Genomic DNA, 18,373 nt, shown 5'->3' on the forward strand with positions numbered 1-18,373 from the left:
ACTTAAATTTTGGACTGACTTTTTTGTGATTTTGTCGGGGATTCTTGGGGTTCAAATAAGGCCAGACCCCTTGATTGCTATATTTGGGACCCCAACAGAACGGCTCCGTGTTGGCTCTTTGCAATCGGAGGTGCTAGCCTTCACTTCCCTTCTGGCACGACGCCGAATCTTGCTAATGTGGAAGTCTCCCAATCCCCCATCCATATCGGTCTGGCTCAAGGACGTTATGTTCTTTATTAGATTAGAAAAAATAACCTTGTCGGTTAAAGTGCGTATTGGAAGTTAGATACTGCAATGAAGAATCATATAGGAAAAAAATTCGAATACACGATTTCTTAGTTTTTATTAATAAATCTACACTACAAGTGGCATCTTGAGCCGTTTTTGTGATACAATTTTACTTCCGCATCTCAAACGCTCGTTTCGAGCGTGACGTAGGAATTGGTAGACGGACGTTCTAATCATCATAGACTACATAGGCAACATAACAATGGATAACAGTTTCGGACCACTTCCGTACAATTTTGAGCCAGCTAGCCGTGAGGGAGAACAGCAACCACCTAATAGGGGGAGACACCATGGCAATAGGAGGGAGATAGAGTTGTGGTGTCAAGAGAATCAGTGGAGAATTGGGCAGGTGTCTTGGTGAGTGACTGGCATTAGCTTGAGTTAATATTAGCTAATGACAGCAAATGATGGCCACGGATCAATATTTAACAGGCATAACTTTACTAGTACTTGATTATATATGAATCTACAGGATGTATAACTCACCCACTAATAGGGAACGTGAGCTGGGCTTAGACCGTCGTGAGACAGGTTAGTTTTACCCTACTGATGTGTTGTTGCAATAGTAATCCTGCTCCGGCGGACGGACGGGTGGGCGAGCGAGAGTGCGCGATCAAACTGAAAGAAACGAGCGAAGTTAACCTCACATTTCCTTTTGATAGGTGCTTGTGTGGGAAATGCCAGCCAATGAGCTCAGCTGAGGAGAGCATGTGTTGCAGGGAGGTGGATCCCTTCTGGGCTCTAGTGGAGACGCTAAACCCCAGACCAGACGTAACATGCCTGACTCTGCATCCAGGCTTTGAGGGATGCTGTCTGAACCCCTTTGTGCTCCAGGTAGCATACTTGGCCTTCAAACAGGAGCATGGCCCTCTGCAGGCCAGCACACACGAGTATGTTCAGTTGTCCACATTCCTTAATAAAATAACTATAAAAAGATCGTAGTTTACCAAGTAAATAGAGCTCAAGTCACAGATTCTGGGGTTTTGAAACCTGCTGAAACCCAGAATTTGTGACTTGCTTTATATGTTGAATGGACTTTACCAATTTTATATAACTGAAAACATTAAACATTTAAATACATTAATTGGTAGCAATATCAGAACTCAATTGATTTTTTTTCTATTGTAATTTACCTTATTAATACCATTAACAATATCACCCTTTTTGATGAGTAAGTTTAACTGTCGATATTGTTTCCCTATCCTAAAGGCAGTATCGTTACACCGCATACAGGCAGGTTGTCCGCTGGGCCTATGGAATTCTTGGCAGGCACATCAGGAAGCCCTTACCTGCATGCATTGTGTCTGCCATCAGACGGCAGTTTCCAGAGGAACATGGGGTTTATAAAGGTTTTGGGTGGCCTCATTTAAATGACAGTCAATAAAAATAATGTCTTATTTTATAGAAACTTTTAATGATTCTTTTCTTTTAATATTTAGTTCTTGCAGTTTAAAAACAAAAGGAACATACTGCAATACAAATTTAAACGTAAAATTAACCACAGCAACAAAACTAAGATACAGGATTAGAACTTCATAAAATATTCCTGTGTAGCATACATAAACTGTAGACTAGAACATAAACTTATTTCAACCAAAAGCGTGGGTGTCAAGCAGGACCAGGTGGTAACCGCAGGCAAACCTCCAGAAAAAACCTAGGGAAAGAATAGTTTTGTTATTAACTTCATTAATAATAAAATGCAGATAATCAGAATGGGGGAAATAATTTAAGAATCCAGAAGTTCAAGTAAAGAGGGATCTTTCCCTGAATGGATCCATGTGCCAATAGATGTGTCTTTCTCTTGGTTGCAAATGCAGATACCACATAACTCCATGGTCCCACATCTATCTCTGAGATTAAATGTGGCTTTACAATATAGTGTACAAAATACCTAACAGTGTTTTAACACTAATTTCCTGTGTTAAAACGTGTGTGTCGTGCAAGATACAAGCCAACAGCCTCATCCTTGCTGATCATCTGGAAGGATGTGGAAAGGGAGGCAGGTGCAGAGGAGGACAAGTCAGCTGAGCTCTCTTGTAGACTCCTTGGTGACCTGGAGTAGGCCTCAATCAGAGACTCCATAAGGGCAGATGCATAAGCTGAAGAAAGAAAACAAATGTTTAGATCCAATTCAGGGACTTAATAAAAGTAAGTAATAAAGTAATAAAAAACTAAAACAGCTTACCGTACGATGGCTTCTCCTTGACAGGGCGGACGACCCAGCCTCCTTTGCGGAACCTTGGGTAACGAACTCCATATTGAACCTCGCCGTCATGTGTTCGTGCAACCTCTCGACTTCCATTGTGGTTGTAATGCAGGGCTGCCAAGAGAAGCCTGTAGAAAAAGCAATTCACAAGCAGCTCTTATATCCAAGTACCAATTTAAAATGAATGCAGTTGCAGCCTCACTGTACCATACTCATTTCAATATCACACTATTTACCTGCTGTACATCCCAAGGAAGGAGAAGCCAGTGTGCTTAGGTGCAAAGTGGAGGATAAGCGAGTGAAAGGCCTCCAGGGAAAAGGTCTGATGCTGTGGGGACAACTGCCGAACATCCTTCAACAATGCTGTTCTTGTAGTGACACTCTCCAACTTAATAGCTGCAGTTGATCCTGCATAAACAACAACATAACATGTGTTCCAATGTTAATAGAAGTCCATATTAGTTACATACACTGATTAGGCATGATTATATAATTACTTCCAGTATCACACAAGTTTGAACAGTACTTTGTTTATGTGTGAGCACACTCTGGGTTATACAGCTCCGGAAAAAATTAAGAGACCACTTCAAATGTTCAGTGTCTCTTGTTTTACTCTTTAATGGCATATGTTTGAGTAGTATGAACATTTTGATTCTATAATATAAACTAATGACCACATTTATACCAAATTAACAATAAAAATATTGTCATTTAGAGCATTTTCAATAAGTAATTCAGGGATAACGATTTAAGAAAAATCCAGACTGGTGGCTTAATTTTTTTTTCTTTGTGGGGCTGTATATTGATGGAGTGCTGTGGAACACAAATTAACAACGCACCAACAAGAACTTTGACCTCTAATCATATTCAGCCACACATGTAGTAGTATGTTGTACCTGGTTCCAGCCACTGCTTGTTCCTTGCTTCTCCCTCCAAAGGGAGATGTGCACAGGAGGGAAATCCAGGACTGTCATGTTCATGGATGTCCTGAACATGGTTCACCATGCTTTGCCACTTGGCCTCCATTACATTTGGATCCCCATTAGGTGTGGAAGCTGCAGTCCAGTATAGGTGGTTGACAATCGATGGCCTCCACAGCTTAAGGTCCTCACAACCCCTCTCCTTTGCAGCAGCATCTAGCGCTTTTCCTATGCCTGTTTCAGAACATAAACACAATTTTATGTTTTTATTTTAACCAAGTGTTCATCTAAACAAACCTATAAACATCAAGTTACTTACTTTTACCAACATGCCAGATGTCAAAGAAGTGACTTGTTCCTTCAGGGCACAACTCCTCCCGCACCCACTTGGCAACCTAAAGAATGAGACAACATTTCTTAAAATTAGTAAGGCTGGGGCGCCAGTGGCACAGTGGGTACAAATCTGTCTAATGAAGCAAAGAAAATATCGTACAAAAATAAATAAATTAGCAAGGCTTTTTTGAGCATTTGCTCCTTACAGCGTGTCAAAATCAACAGCCCACTGTAAAATTGATGTAGGGGAACATATAATGAATACACTGATACATATGTCTTTCTTGTTTGTCTTTACCTGGCGATTTCTGTCGGTAATAAGGGCTGAAACTTGAAAGTGTTGCTCCTTGAGAAATGCTATGGTTCGCTTCAAACCCTCCAGCTCACACCAGTTGCTGCTTGGTACCTCTGAGCTCTGTAAAAAACATTAATCAGTCATATAAGAAAGTGTGCCACATCAAAAAGAGAACAACTGATTTGTGTGTCCACTAATGGTAATTTACTTGGACAAGTTGAAGATCCAAAACCCTGTTGATGCGGTCCTCAATCACGGTGTAGGTCCCATACTTGGCACAATGACCAGGAGAATCTGACCTATGAATGTCATGATGAATAGCTTAATTAATTACAACATTTAAGCCAAAAAACACTGCAATGGATACTGTTACTTAGCTACTCAGAACCACAAAAATAAACTGAAGGCGATCTCCACACGCGAAGACGGGACACATGCAAAGATTTGGCAAGGATCAGCAAACAACACACGGCACCCTCACTGGCGACCAATAGAAGCTGGTCCTATGCTGCTGGCGGTCACCGGTACGGGGCAAGCCTGAACACAAAACACAAAACGAAACAAGCCCAAAACCAACACACTACGGCACGTAACGGTAACATATAAAAGTATACAAGCGAGGTGTTATACCTGCAGTCACCTGAGAGGATTAGACCCCCCCCCATCTCCTTCAGCTGGCTGACTATGCCAGCTTGCTCATTCTTCCACGCCTGCACAATGGTGGGAATTGTGTAAAGGCGTTGATGGCGGAAGAATGTGTTTGCAGTAAAACATTGAAGGCCAAACAGTTTTAACATCCTAAGTGTTTGTGTAGCCATACAACCAGAAAAGTGGATGGCCCCACTAAGCATCAGGTTGCAGGCTGGCATGTTTCTAGGGGTGCAACGGATCAAAAAACTCACGGTTCGGATCGTTCCGCGGATCAGAGTCACGGATCGGATCATTTTTCGGATCAGCAAAAAAAATAAAAAAATAGCGTTTGTTATTGCTTTAGCCCGGTCTGATTGTGGAAGAAGGGGCTGCTTAAATGCCGCGGTGATGAGCGGTTGTTGAGCCGCTTTCGGTTTCACTCCTGTCAGTGAAACACCGGGGTGATGTCGCTGTAAATGCGTGGCCATGCTCGATGTGTTTTTCTTTATGTTAGCAATCGCTATGTCAGCTACATGTTACGTCTGTGTGGTAACCTAGGCGACCGGTTTGTGTGGCAGCGCGAGTATATGGAAACAGACGTAGCACTGGAGGCAGCAGTTATCGTTACAGTAGTCACCGAAGTCTAGCCTACTTTTATTTTCCATGCCCACTGTTCTTCATGTTGTACGCTGAGGACAATAAATCACAACGAGCCATAGGACTGTTTGCTTATTGAAAAGGGAACTGTTGCAGACTTTTACCCAGAGCGTGTTAAGTAGCTCTGTCCCTGGAACTAGCAGGAATGGTTACGGCTGAGTGTGGACTGAACATGCGTAATTTTTTTTTTTTTTCATAAATCAATCCGCGGATCATGCGTGTGCCGAACCGAAATAGATGATCCGAACGGATCACGGATCAAAGATGATCCGTTGCACCCCTACATGTTTCTATGCAGCACTGGCTGGTTCTGCCAGACACGCTCGAACCCACAAGCTGCACAGACCTAAGAGATGTGTATGAAAATGACCATTAGAACTCTTAAACAGTCAAAAAAGTGAATTGATAAAGTAAAAAATGACAACACAAAAAACACACAATATATACAATATAAATACAGGTTAGCACACATCTTTACTTTTATATGAGTACAATATCCTCTTACTTGCTTGATCTGAACAAATGTTCCCTGCTGCTGCTCCACGTTACCATGGGTTTCCCCACAACAGGCAGGACAAATGGTGAAGAGAGCCATCAGCTGGGTGAGACAGACAATGAACTTGTCTGCAACTCTGGAAAAACAAAACACTTATTATTTCTGACGGACAGAATTTTGAAAAAACAAAATCTAAAAGTTAAGGAAGTTGTCTTACCCGAAGTCCCACTGAGAACCCTGCTGTGGCTCTGACTCCTCCTCAGAAGATGACACGCTCATCTCTTCCACTTCACTCCATGACCTGTCATCTGGTTGATCTCTTGAAACAGAGGATGATTCATCCTCTGTTTGTACTGGACTGGGCAGTGGAATTGATGATACACAGAGTTCGGTCTGTGTCCCCACACTGACCGTCTGTGTCTGTACCTGGATAGCTAGGTTGAAAGAGATTTACTTAATATACTGTAAATGTAAAACATCATATATTCAATCGCCACTACACCTATACGATATAATGCAATCAGATACGACAAACCTGGAATAAAATCTACTTTTACAAAGTATTGTTTAGTTTTTGTAGTCATTTGGTCTGAGGTGTTCTTATTCATGTAAATTAAAGTGGATATACTGTTGAGCTATCCCAGCTATAAAATAGATAATTAATTATTGTGACAGTATGTAAAGAGTGAATATGTTGGCTAAGAACATGTAGAGCTAAAGCTAGATATAAGAGTTAAGTCACACTACCTGATGAACGATAAGGAGGTCTTATGTGACACTGTGAGCCAAAGTGAAGCACAGATTTTGGCTGAGAAGCCAGGGAAGCGACGGCCTCTTGCTCCGAGTCTTCACTGGCTGTAGGCGCATCTGTGGCTTCAAAACGTGCCGTATTTCCCAGCAACTAATAAGAAAAACATTACATATACTATTTCATTTCAAACTTTTTAAAATCCCTGATAGCCGATAGCCTGATAGTCTACTAGTTTATTTAGAAACGGCAACATATCGACAGGCAGTCTAGTGCGCACGGTGCGCACTGACGTTGAAAAACCGCTCATGTGGTAGCCTAGTGCCTGATGTTCAGGAAAGCACAAATACCGCTCCAACAAAGTGAACAGCCTCGGAAACTGTCTCTGAATAACGTTTTAACCACAAGAAATTAGCTTTTTTAGGAGTTCCATAGTCGTCTCAAAGGAGCATCATCATGGCGTCAGCCTGTCAGTGTCAATCACCTAGCCAAAAAATCGCTGACTCACCCCCTATCCCATATATATTTAATTAATTTGTATTATTTTAAAGTTGTTTTATAACATTTTGAATAGTTAAATTGCTTTATGTTCTAGTCGACGGTTAACGGCTAAACAGGTAACTTAATGACGATGATTTCATAAAAGTTTCATAAAATAGGATGCTGTTGCTAGCTAACATTTTAGCATGTTTACAGTATAAACTGATGGATTTTACAAGACAGCAAAGCTGCTTTACAATAAAAGATACTGACCATAAGTCATTATGTTGACTAATGTAGGAAGTTAGTAAACGTCAGAAAACAAAACTTACAGTGCACAGTTCACGTTTCCGAATCGTTGAATCTCTGACCGGTCCATGATCTTCACTGCCGCCGGTGGCTGAGCCCGAAGCTGCGGCTGGAGCGGCATGAATTGAGGGAACCACACCGGCTTTCAGCCTCACTCGTTTCTCGCTCCGAAAACCCATCTTGAACTCCATCATGTCCCCGGAAACATAGTCCTCTGGTCTAAAGTGAGCCGCGCAAATGAACGAGTATTTGGTGACAGAGGCGAAAAGAAAGTCCTTTCTCTTCACCTGTACAAAATGCACCCAGGCTCGAAAGGCTGCTCCATCCTTTCTCCGATCGGGGAAACTGTGAAATCTGAGATGGTCGGACAGGAGGTCGGAGTTGGAACAACCCCCACAGATACAAAACCTCATCTCACCGATTAGAAAAACCCCAAAACCACAGGGGGGGTGAATACAAGACCGCTCACCGCGGTAACTACTCACAACTACATAGAGCTGAGGCAGCAACAGCGACCGCGTCTACCAATTCCTACGTAATATGACGCGTTTGACGTATCACATAAAAAAACAATGGTTTTTGAAGCCTTGCTCAAAATAGTCACTTTAAAACTGGAATTTTTGCCGATATAATATTTTTAACTGATAAAATCCTGCATTTCAATTTCAAAGGGCAATTTTCAGAGAATGTTATGTATAAATATTAAAAAAAAAATTAACTTCCAATACGCACTTTAAAGGCTGCTCCACTATATTTTCAGGGGTGCAAACTCATCAGGGATGAAAAAGGTGACAAGGACCCAAACCCCCTCGCGGAATATATATATACATATACATACACACACACACACACACACACACACACACACACACACACACACACACACACACACACACACACACACACACACACACACACACACACACACACACACACACACACATATATATATATACATACACACACAGTGTTGGGATAGTTCACTTTCTACGTGAATTAGTTCAAAGTTCAGTTCACAAATTTTAAAATGAACTTCAGTTCAGCGTTCATAATTCAAAGATTTGAACTAAGTTCACAGTTCCAAAAAATGAACTAGTTCATAGTTCTTTTTTTCAATATGTTGCTGTGAGTTATTTTTTTTTTTCTGTATTTTGAACATCGAGCCCACTTCGTGATTTGTCTAGGATGAAATAGAGTGGTTGAATCAAGCATCGTAGCGAAATACAGTTTATATCGTGTTTTATTGTACATTTAGCGCATTTTGTAAATCCCATTGATTTCTGTTGGAAGACTCATTGCTCGTTGGCCGGAAGCGGAAAGGGAACTAGTTTCGTTGTAGTTCAAATTTGGTTGTAGTCTTTTCGCTCGGTTCTAGCCCTACTGTTGAGTCGGAGAACCGAGCGAAAAGACTACAACCAAACGTAAACAGCCCCCATTTCCGTTTCCGGCCAACAGGCAATGATTCTAGGAGGTATTCTAGTCCGCTGAGCTATGAGCCAGAGAGCTAACGTTATGGATTGTACATATTTATAATTCGAAATTCGTCTCAGCCTTTATACCACAGATACTCTAGGGTCTATAGCATATAACCGTGTTGTCTGATTACAGTTTGATTTATTTTTCACAATTTAACAGATCTCGTTTTGAAGAATAATCACCGCGCCATTCGTTTCAATGGGAATCGGGACGGTCTATAGTTTCAACATAAAGTGTATTTATATTTTTTAATTCGTCCCAGCCTTTACACCACAGACACTATAGGGTCTATAGCATATAACCACATTTTCTGATTGCAGTTTAATGTAACAGTAAGCTGACAATACCGCAACTGCAAATTAACCACACGGAGATAACCGGCGACCGGTCAAACAAATGTTCTCATTAGCACGTTAGCCTACGTTAGAAAGCCTGACGTTTTTGAAGCGTACCAACGTCACTCCTGTCTAGTACGGCATCAAGGCAGCTACAGACCCGAAGATGACATGATTACACGGGTTGGCCAAACGAACAAGCTTGGAATAAATATTTATGACAGCTTGCGTTCGCCGATTACTTGGACGCCCCCCCCCCCCCCCCGAAATATTTTTATTGCAGATCTCCATGAATCACACAAATTACCTTTTTCGGAACAAAAACGGCGAATTTCGCCGAAAGGTGACAAGTTTGCATCCCTGATTTTATAACTTACTTTAACTCATTATCAGCCCTCCCCCAAGACTAATCCCCCTGCCCCCCTCCTTTTTTTTTTTTTTATTCTTTTTTTTTTATTATTATTATTATTATTATTATTTTTATTTATTTTTCTCTCTCTCTCATTAAATTCTTTGAACTATTCATTTTGTGTTATAAGTTTGATATTTTGATATTTGTATAATCTATGCTTATTTTCATTGTTAAAATTTGCAATGTATACTCATGACGAGACAACTGTTCCTTGTGGGTGTTTTTGTTGTGTCTATAAAAAGAAAAAACCAAATAAAAATATGAAACAAAAAAAAAAACAATCAAGGCAAACTGTGTGACTGGGAGGCATCTATTAGTGTCAGCTATTCCTCTTATAATGTCTTTGCTCATTATGCCTAGTACCTCGTTTTGAATGAGAGGACTTGTGTAATCCTGCTTGCGTGTCTCTAACCACTTCTGAAAAGCAGGGTCATCCTCTGCCTTTTCTTTCAGATGTTGGGATAGATTACCCTTCTCTTCCACATGACCTCGTAGCGGTAAACCTTGCCTAGCTAAGTATTTGATTGAGCCTACAATCTTCATCAATCCATACCTTGCTTCCTCCTGTTGTCTGGCAACAGCTGAAGAAAGCTGTGAAGCTATAGTGTTACCTTTTTGTGCATAGATGTTCACGGCATGGATATGCAACTGACTTTTTGCATGTTGTGAGAACTTCTGGATAGCTTTTTTCCAATTTCTAAAGCCTACACTCACAAAGGCAGGGTCACACTTGCTTGCATATGTTGGCTGATTCAAAAAAACCTTGGCACAGTGAAAACATATGACTCCTTGTAAAGTGGCACTGTAATGTAACCAAGGAAAAGTTTTGAACCATTTCTCTTGAAAAGACAACACACAGTTATCTCGCTTCTGCACTACTATAAGCTTAGGGTCAGGTTGTGCAGGCTTTGTGCAGGTGAGGATGTCTGAAACATCAAATCCCTGGTGCTCAATATCCTGTAACATATGACATGAAAACTTGTCACTCTCTGAAATAACAATCCTATTAAATGAATGTATTGATCAATAATGCTCTTCACAGCTAAATTATGTTCCCTTGTGTTCTCACCTGCTCATTTGCCTGACTGCTGCCCTCATCATGTGACCCTCTGTGAGGAAACCACAGCAACCAAATTACTTACTTTACACAAGATCTCTCATTCAAAACTCAATACTAGGCACAATGAGCAATGTCAAGATAAGTCAGCACTTTTTGAAAGGGCATCTAGTTTTATTTACACTTAAAACCCATAACTGGGATTCTGGGATTCCTCAGAATTAAGAGTATGTTACAAATTAAATGAATTATTATTAATATTATTATTATAACAATGCCTATTTGACAACCCCCCCAAGTGCTATAGTAGAGAATCAAGTGGTTTCAGTCCTTAAAGTCTTATGGAATACTACAGAGTAGTATGCAGTTCACAGAACGTCAGTGTTCTGACAGTGTATGGCATGCACAACTTTGTTTGAGGTCTCTTACCTGGTCATCTGTGCCTCCTGCGCTGCCTGTCTCTGTGCTCTCTCTCCCTCACTTTGGCCATCTGACCCTTTGTCGCCTCCTCTGTCTCCTTCTTCTTCTCTCTGGTCACCTGACCCTCTGTCTCCTCCTCGCTCTCCTTCAATTGCTCTGTCACCTCCTCTGTCTCCTTCTTCTCTCTCTCTCTGGTCACCTGACCCTCTGTCGCCTCCTCGCTCTCTTTCAATTGCTCTGTCACCTCCTCTGTCTCCTTCTTCTCTCTCTCTCTGGTCACCTGACCCTCTGTCGCCTCCTCGCTCTCCTTCAATTGCTCTGTCGCCTTCTCTCTCTTTCTGGTCACCTGTCCCTCTGTCGCCTCCTCTCTCTCCTTCAATTGCTCTGTTGCCTCCTCTGTCTTCTTCTTCTCTCTCTTTCTGGTCACCTGACCCTCTGTCGCCTCCTTGGCCATTTCCCTCTCTTTCCCTCTTCTCCTGATATATAAAAAAATATTAAATGGGTTGAGAGGTGGTATCGATATCAGTTTTGGAGAATATGTGTTCCCTCACCAAAAAGTTGTAAAGCATTTTAAACTCCTTTTGCCCACTTACTAGCACATTTAGACTGCTACACATTTTTGTATAAAATAATAATAATAATACCATTATTATTATTATTATTATTATTAATAATAATAATAACAATAATGCTGTTTCAATGTTTCCTACGAGCAAGCCCTCTCACATGCACCGTCATTAACCGTTGTGTGTGTGTGTGTATTAGGGCTGTCAAAATTGCTCAAAAATGACATTCGAATGTTCGTTTGGAAAAAAATCACGAATTCGAACTATTCGAATATCTGGTTGCCTATTTTACGCAGTTGCCGTCAATATGTCAATAATGCGACAAAACCATGGTTCAAATTAGTGGGATATATATATATCCTATATATAGGGCGGCGGCTTCCTGCTGGGCATTTCCTTACTTTAAAACGAGGGACATCGCGAACAGACGGAGGCTCATTCACAAAGCAGTTAGGCGCTTGTACCGCGGGAGTGTTTTTTCACATTCGAATATTATGAGGGACATCGCGAACAGACAGGGGCTCACTCACAAAGCAGATAGGCGCTTGTGTAACCGAGCGTTGGCACTTAGATATTTATATGACAAGAATGACACAAGCGTGGAAGGGAAAATAGTCTCGTTTACTTAGTACCTATCAGAAGTCACCCAGTCACAGCGTGAGAGCTGGAATACCTATATCCAAGTACGGAAACCCCGAGGGGATAAAATACATTCGCTCTTCACAATACTAGTCTGTTACACTTGTACCGCGGGAGTGTTTTTTCACATTCGAATATTATGAGGGACATCGCGAACAGACAGAGGCTCATTCACAAAGCAGATAGAGGCGCTTGTACCGCGGGAGTGTTTTTTCACATTCGAATATTAATTTTCACGTTCGAATTCGCGTTTTTGGATGCATTTCGAACGAATATTCGAACTTCGAATATTCGTTGACAGCCCTAGTGTGTATGTGTGTGTACAGTACAGGAGTGCACGCTCAAAAGGAGTGGTGTAACCTCTGAACTAGCCCACAGGAGCTAGCTGTCAATGGATGACATCTCTAAGTAAATTAATGCATTCCCCCAAAAAACTATGTGTAACTGTATGGGAGCAAACAGCAATTTGGTCTCTGTACTCACATTGCATTTTACCCACCCGTAACCGAGTACGTTTGAGACAGTGGGTTCTAGAATCTTAGTTTGAGGACGTCTATCGATGCCATTACAACGTAGCCTATGCTAATCATATAAAGTTCACATAGTTAGCTAGCTAGCTCTTACAAAGCGGGAAATAAATATCTGGCATGAACCAGGAATTATTCAGATCGTCTGGTTTTACTGCACATAGCACACCAACGATACTGTTTGAATGTGAAATTATGCTCTCAATCGAAAATTATTTTGTTTCTCCACTGATACCCCTTTATTCTGAGGGTTTGTATGGGGAAAGTGAAGGTCCCTCTCCACTTTAAATGGAGGCGTAAACTATCCAGGTAGTGAAAAAATATAGAGTGGATGATAACACCTAAATTAACAATACGGGTATTTACCTCCTTATCGTCAGGATTTTTACTCCTTTTGGCTTTTGGCTCCTTTGACGACCAACAATTAAAAATTATTGTCTGGCCCTGGCTGCCTTTCAGTGTCCTTTTCATATCCATTCATAGTTAGCAATAGTCTTCTCTTACTATTCATCCCAGCGACCTTGCGAAATAGTTCGGGCAATACCAAGTAGTCGGTGGGCTGGGGGGGGGGGTACATTACAGATTATCAAAACATGATACTATCTTGCTGACAAATTAAATTAATAAAGAAAACAAACAAGGTATTAATTCAGAATATTTCATTTTTTTGATCATCTGAATTATGTGATGATATTGAGGGGGTTATATTTGCTGGATCTGATTATTGAGGGGGTTATAACCCCTCTAACCCCCCCGTAAATTACGCCTATGCATGACAGTGTTATGGAAAGTGACCACAAGGAAGACTGCTTCAACCGCTACAATTTCAATAAGTGGTGAATGCCATGCAGCAATCTGCCTATGGGAGCATCTTTGTGGTCATTCGCAAACCAATGAGTCCACTCGATGAATGACAGATGACTCTTTAGTGTCTTCTCTGTGAGTTATCCCTGCAGTCTCCACATCTGGGATTTGAAGGCTGACCAAGACCTGACCAGGTACCTCCAAATCTCCCCTTCAAGAATCAGAAGACAAGAAAATAAACATTAGGACTGTCAATTAATGAAGATTTCTAGAACATGTAGAACTCAAAGATTATTTTGTTTATCAGTTAAGAAAGGATGCTGGAACTCTGGCCATTGTGTGGTTGGTCATATTGAAAAGAGAAAAAGGCATAGCCATAAATACAGTTAATAGGACGGGAGGGGACAGGCAGTTAGCTCCGGTTAGCCCTTAAGCATCGAGCTAGCGGAGCTTCTGTCATTCAAATAACTCGGACATGTTGTTTAAAACCTATAACACCCATTTTATTCAAATAGCCATATTTAATCGGGCTCCCTCCCATAAGTACAGTTAATAGGACGGGAAGAGACAGGCTCTGTTAGCCCCGGTTAGCGCGATGCTAAAGAGCAGCTCTACCGGAGAATGCCACCTCAACAGGTGCAAGTTAGCCCCCGGTTTGATATTCGCCGGATATTCGGTTTACCACCCAATCGGATTAATCAACATAAGTGCAATACATCACGGGCTTAGTATGTTGAGGACGGTTCAGGACACCGTATCGCGAAAAATCACAAACACACGTTGTCGCCATCGATGTCTGTGCAACAACGTCATTTACGTTCTCTGGCTGCTACCTGTTTTAGGGACCGTCAACAAGTTACACTCACCGACTGGTGGCAGAGACGTTACCATGGAATTGTTTCTGGAAATAAATCATATAAAATAACATAAAAATCACTAAAAAAATACATTTTGTCACCTGGTTGTAGTAGTAGTTGCCAATGGTGGGCTGCTACTTACTGCAGGTAACTTTGCTAATATATTGCATTATTGTTAAACGGGCTGCAATTAATAATTTCAAATATAGTTTGGTCGATTTTTGTCGAATATTAAACTATTAACTGCATTATGATTAACTATATTGCAATATATTTGTGTGATTAATTTCCTGAAACAATTCCATGGTAACGTCTCTGCCAACAGTCGGTGAGTGTAACTTGTTCACGGTCCCTAAAACAGGTAGCAGCCAGAACGTAAATGACGTTGTTGCACAGACATTGATGGCGACAACATGTGTTTGTGATTTTTCGCGATACGGTGTCCTAAACCGTCCTCAACATACTAAGCCCGTAATGTATTGCACTTATGTTGATGAATCCGATTGGGTGGTAAACCGAATATCCGGCAGATATCAAACCGGAGGCTAACTTGCACCTGTTGAGGTGGCATGCTCCGGTAGAGCTGCTCTTTAGCATCGCGCTAACCTGGGCTAAGAGCCTGTCTCTTCCCGTCCTATTAACTGTACTTATGGGAGAGAGCCCGATTAAATCCGGATATTTTAATAAATTGGGTGTTATAGGTTTTAAACAACATCATGTCCGAGTTATTTGAATGACAGAAGCTCCGCTAGCTCGATGCTAAAGGGCTAACTGGAGCTAACAGCCTGTCCCCTCCCGTCCTATTAACTGTATTTATGGCTATGCCTTTTTCTCTTTTCAATATGACCAAACACAATGGCCAGAGGACCAGCATCCTTTCTTAACTGATAAACAAAATAATCTTTGAGTTCTACATGTTCTAGAAATGTTCATTAATTGACAGTCCTAATGTTTATTTTCTTGTCTTCTGATTCTTGAAGGGGAGATTTGGAGGTACCTGGTCAGGTCTTGGTCAGCCTTCAAATCCCAGATGTGGAGACTGCAGGGATACCTCACAGAGAAGACACTAAAGAGTCATCTGTCATTCATCGAGTGGACTCATTGGTTTGCGAATGACCACAAAGATGCTCCCATAGGCAGATTGCTGCATGGCATTCACCACTTATTCAAATTGTAGAGGTTGAAGCAGTCTTCCTTGTGGTCACTTGCCATAACACTTTCATGTGTTTTATGAAAACACCATCAGTAACATTTAAATTGAGTTGATGTGGACGGCTCTTTTTTTTGTCCGATTTCTTCAGTGTTCAGTGCCTGTTTGTGAGATATGCATTGTTTGAAAGATAAGCCTTTGATTTTGTTTAATTTTAATATGTCTTTCATCAACAGTGGTTTGGGGTTTTATAAAAACAATTAAAGTGCTTAACTACTGGTGAACGATGTTGCAGAACATATATGGTTTGTGTTGATTGCATGGAAAAGGGAATAACCAGTTACAACTTATATGGTAAGAGCCTGGTAATACCATGGAAACAAACGAGGCTTCCTTTTACAGTACAGTTTCAGCTTAATTACTGGGTAAATTGTCGTGTTTTACTTGGTAACGTCGCAGAACGTACATGGTACAAGTTTGTGTTGACTGCATGGAAAAGGGAATAATGTATTACAAATGATATGGTAAGAACCTGGTAATACCATGGAAACAAACGAGGCTTCCTTTTACAGTACAGTTTCAGCTTAATTACTGGGTAAATTGTCGTGTTTTACTTGGTAACGTCGCAGAACGTACATGGTACAAGTTTGTGTTGGCTGCATGGAAAAGGGAATAATGTATTACAAATGATATGGTAAGAACCTGGTAATACCATGGAAACAAACGAGGCTTCCTTTTACAGTACAGTTTCAGCTTAATTACTGGGTAAATTGTCGTGTTTTACTTGGTAACGTCGCAGAACGTACATGGTACAAGTTTGTGTTGACTGCATGGAAAAGGGAATAATGTATTACAAATTATATGGTAAGAACCTGGTAATACCATGGAAACAAACGAGGCTTCCTTTTACAGTACAGTTTCAGCTTAATTACTGGGTAAATTGGTGTGTTTTACTTGGTAACGTCGCAGAACGTACATGGTACAAGTTTGTGTTGACTGCATGGATAATGGAATGTATCTATTATAAATTATATGGTAAGAACCTGGTAATACCATGGAAACAAACGGCTTTGTACCCAGTATTTAAGAAGATGTACCATAACACTAGAGGAAAACTGTTCCTGCAGAGGTTGTTACCAGGTAAGTTATTCCATAGTGGTAAATCGAATAAACCCTTTCTAAATGGGTGTAGCTACGAATAATAACTCAGAAAAAGTATTTTATTGGAAAGTACTATGCTAATTTCTAGATTGTACATCATTAAACTTGGGCTGTTACCAACATAAACCTTGGATAATAAGTGTTTCTAAGAATTGGTTGCCTAATTTCCTAGGAAGTACACAATATCGGAGTTATTACCAACCTAAAACAGTTACAACTACACGCTACTTAGTTGAGTTGATGGGTAATAGTGGAGGTTTTACTTAGTACTTCAGCTGTAATTCCTCTGTATTTACCTTCTTATTACCAGTGGTAATTACGCAGTAATACACTATAATTTACTGGATAATTCCTCTGTATTTACCTTCTTATTACCAGTGGTAATTACCCAGTAATACACTATGATTTACCATGTATTTGCCGGGTAACTACCTCTGTATTTACCTTCTTATTACCAGTGGTAATTACCCAGTAATACACTATGATTTACCATGTATGTACCGGGTAAATACCTAGTAATTAGGGGACTGTAAAAGGAAGGGTTACCAAATCGTTGGGAGACCGGAGGTTGGCTGCGTGTAGTCTGTTCCAGATTGTCTGGGAAGAGAGCCGTCGGCCATATCGTCCTGCAAATCTGTAGAAGACAGCCTACAGTGCTGTCAGGGTGACAGTCTTCTCGGGGTGTCGTCTTCTTGGGACACCCACTTCGCGGCCTGTCTTTGTCATGTCGTATTATATGGAACTTGGCCTTCAGTTTGGAGAGGGTACTAGGGCTCACTCCAAATAATGCCGCAACTTGGGTTTTGCAGAACACCAGCTTGTAGTTGCCCTATCGATTTGGCAAATTTTTCATGGCCGCAACCCACATACCAGCTCTGCAACTCATCCCACAAGTGCATGTTCCTTACAAATGGAGCACCATTTGAAAGGGAACTATACATGCTTTCCAACGGTATCAGATTTACTGCCTAAAAGCATTGTTACCACAGAGAAATAATCAACCAAACACAAATTTCCTTACTTTTTGTGCTGAGTTTATAGATATATCAAGGCCCCCCTCATTGGCCAGGGCCCTGGACATGTGCCCACTTTGCCCAAGCGGTAATCCGTCGTTGGTAGGAGGTTTCTCTTTTTAACTGTTTGAACACAGCTGAGCAGCCTGGGTCTACACACTACTGCGCCTACTAACCGACTCTGAGATGTTTAATTTGTTTGTTGGCAATATGGGAGAAAACTACAGAGACACGGTAGTTTGTATGTGCCGGAGTGTAAGCGTGTTGGACAGAACAAAGATACAGCTGTGGAAGCTGCTGAACACCCGTTTGGAATATAATGGAGGTCAATGGATCAACTGCCAAATGTCAGAACGTACCGACACCGCGAGACGGGACGACTTGAACAGATGATGCCTGATTTATGTCTGGATTAAGACAATGTCACAATCTAACCTGGGGTCTTTTAAGAAACCGGCCAAACCGTTTAAGGAGTAAACTCAAACCACAACAGTGATGGCGTAAATGTATATCATCTGAAACCATTTTGATCCAATACGAAAACAGCCGTTGTTCATGTACCCCCAGGTGGTGCTGTTTATACAGTTTAAGGGG

At 41.1% G+C, this 18,373-nt stretch overlaps 1 protein-coding gene and 1 long non-coding RNA gene across 2 annotated transcripts; both read right to left on the bottom strand.

Moving 5' to 3' along the window:
- Positions 1–1,389: 1,389 nt before the first annotated feature.
- Positions 1,390–4,335, bottom strand: LOC130389635 (uncharacterized). Its single transcript, XM_056599500.1, has 7 exons — positions 4,251–4,335; positions 4,046–4,162; positions 3,734–3,809; positions 3,391–3,648; positions 2,731–2,902; positions 2,474–2,622; positions 1,390–2,387 (listed from the first exon to the last, which is right to left on the bottom strand). Exons 4-7 carry the CDS (start codon positions 3,518–3,520, stop codon positions 2,197–2,199), a joined length of 642 nt encoding a protein of 213 aa, XP_056455475.1. The 5' UTR covers positions 3,521–3,648; positions 3,734–3,809; positions 4,046–4,162; positions 4,251–4,335; the 3' UTR covers positions 1,390–2,196.
- A 1,428-nt stretch (positions 4,336–5,763) lies between these two features.
- Positions 5,764–8,181, bottom strand: LOC130389636 (uncharacterized). The gene is made up of 3 exons (XR_008896581.1): positions 6,573–8,181; positions 6,043–6,259; positions 5,764–5,961 (listed from the first exon to the last, which is right to left on the bottom strand). It is a non-coding gene; the product is annotated as an uncharacterized LOC130389636 (long non-coding RNA).
- Positions 8,182–18,373: the final 10,192 nt, after the last annotated feature.

Source organism: Gadus chalcogrammus, chromosome 9, assembly GCF_026213295.1.
Source record: "Gadus chalcogrammus isolate NIFS_2021 chromosome 9, NIFS_Gcha_1.0, whole genome shotgun sequence".
Taxonomy (NCBI): domain Eukaryota; kingdom Metazoa; phylum Chordata; class Actinopteri; order Gadiformes; family Gadidae; genus Gadus; species Gadus chalcogrammus.

Excerpts from the sequence above, each read along its gene's own strand:
- LOC130389635 (XM_056599500.1), bottom strand. The coding sequence starts at position 3,520 with ATGGAGGCCAAGTGGCAAAGCATGGTGAACCATGTTCAGGACATCCAT. Across the intron at positions 2,903-3,390 it reads CAAGCAGTGGCTGGAACCAG|GATCAACTGCAGCTATTAAG; the intron begins GTACAACATACT and ends TTGTTTATGCAG. Across the intron at positions 2,623-2,730 it reads TTCCTTGGGATGTACAGCAG|GCTTCTCTTGGCAGCCCTGC; the intron begins GTAAATAGTGTG and ends CTTTTTCTACAG.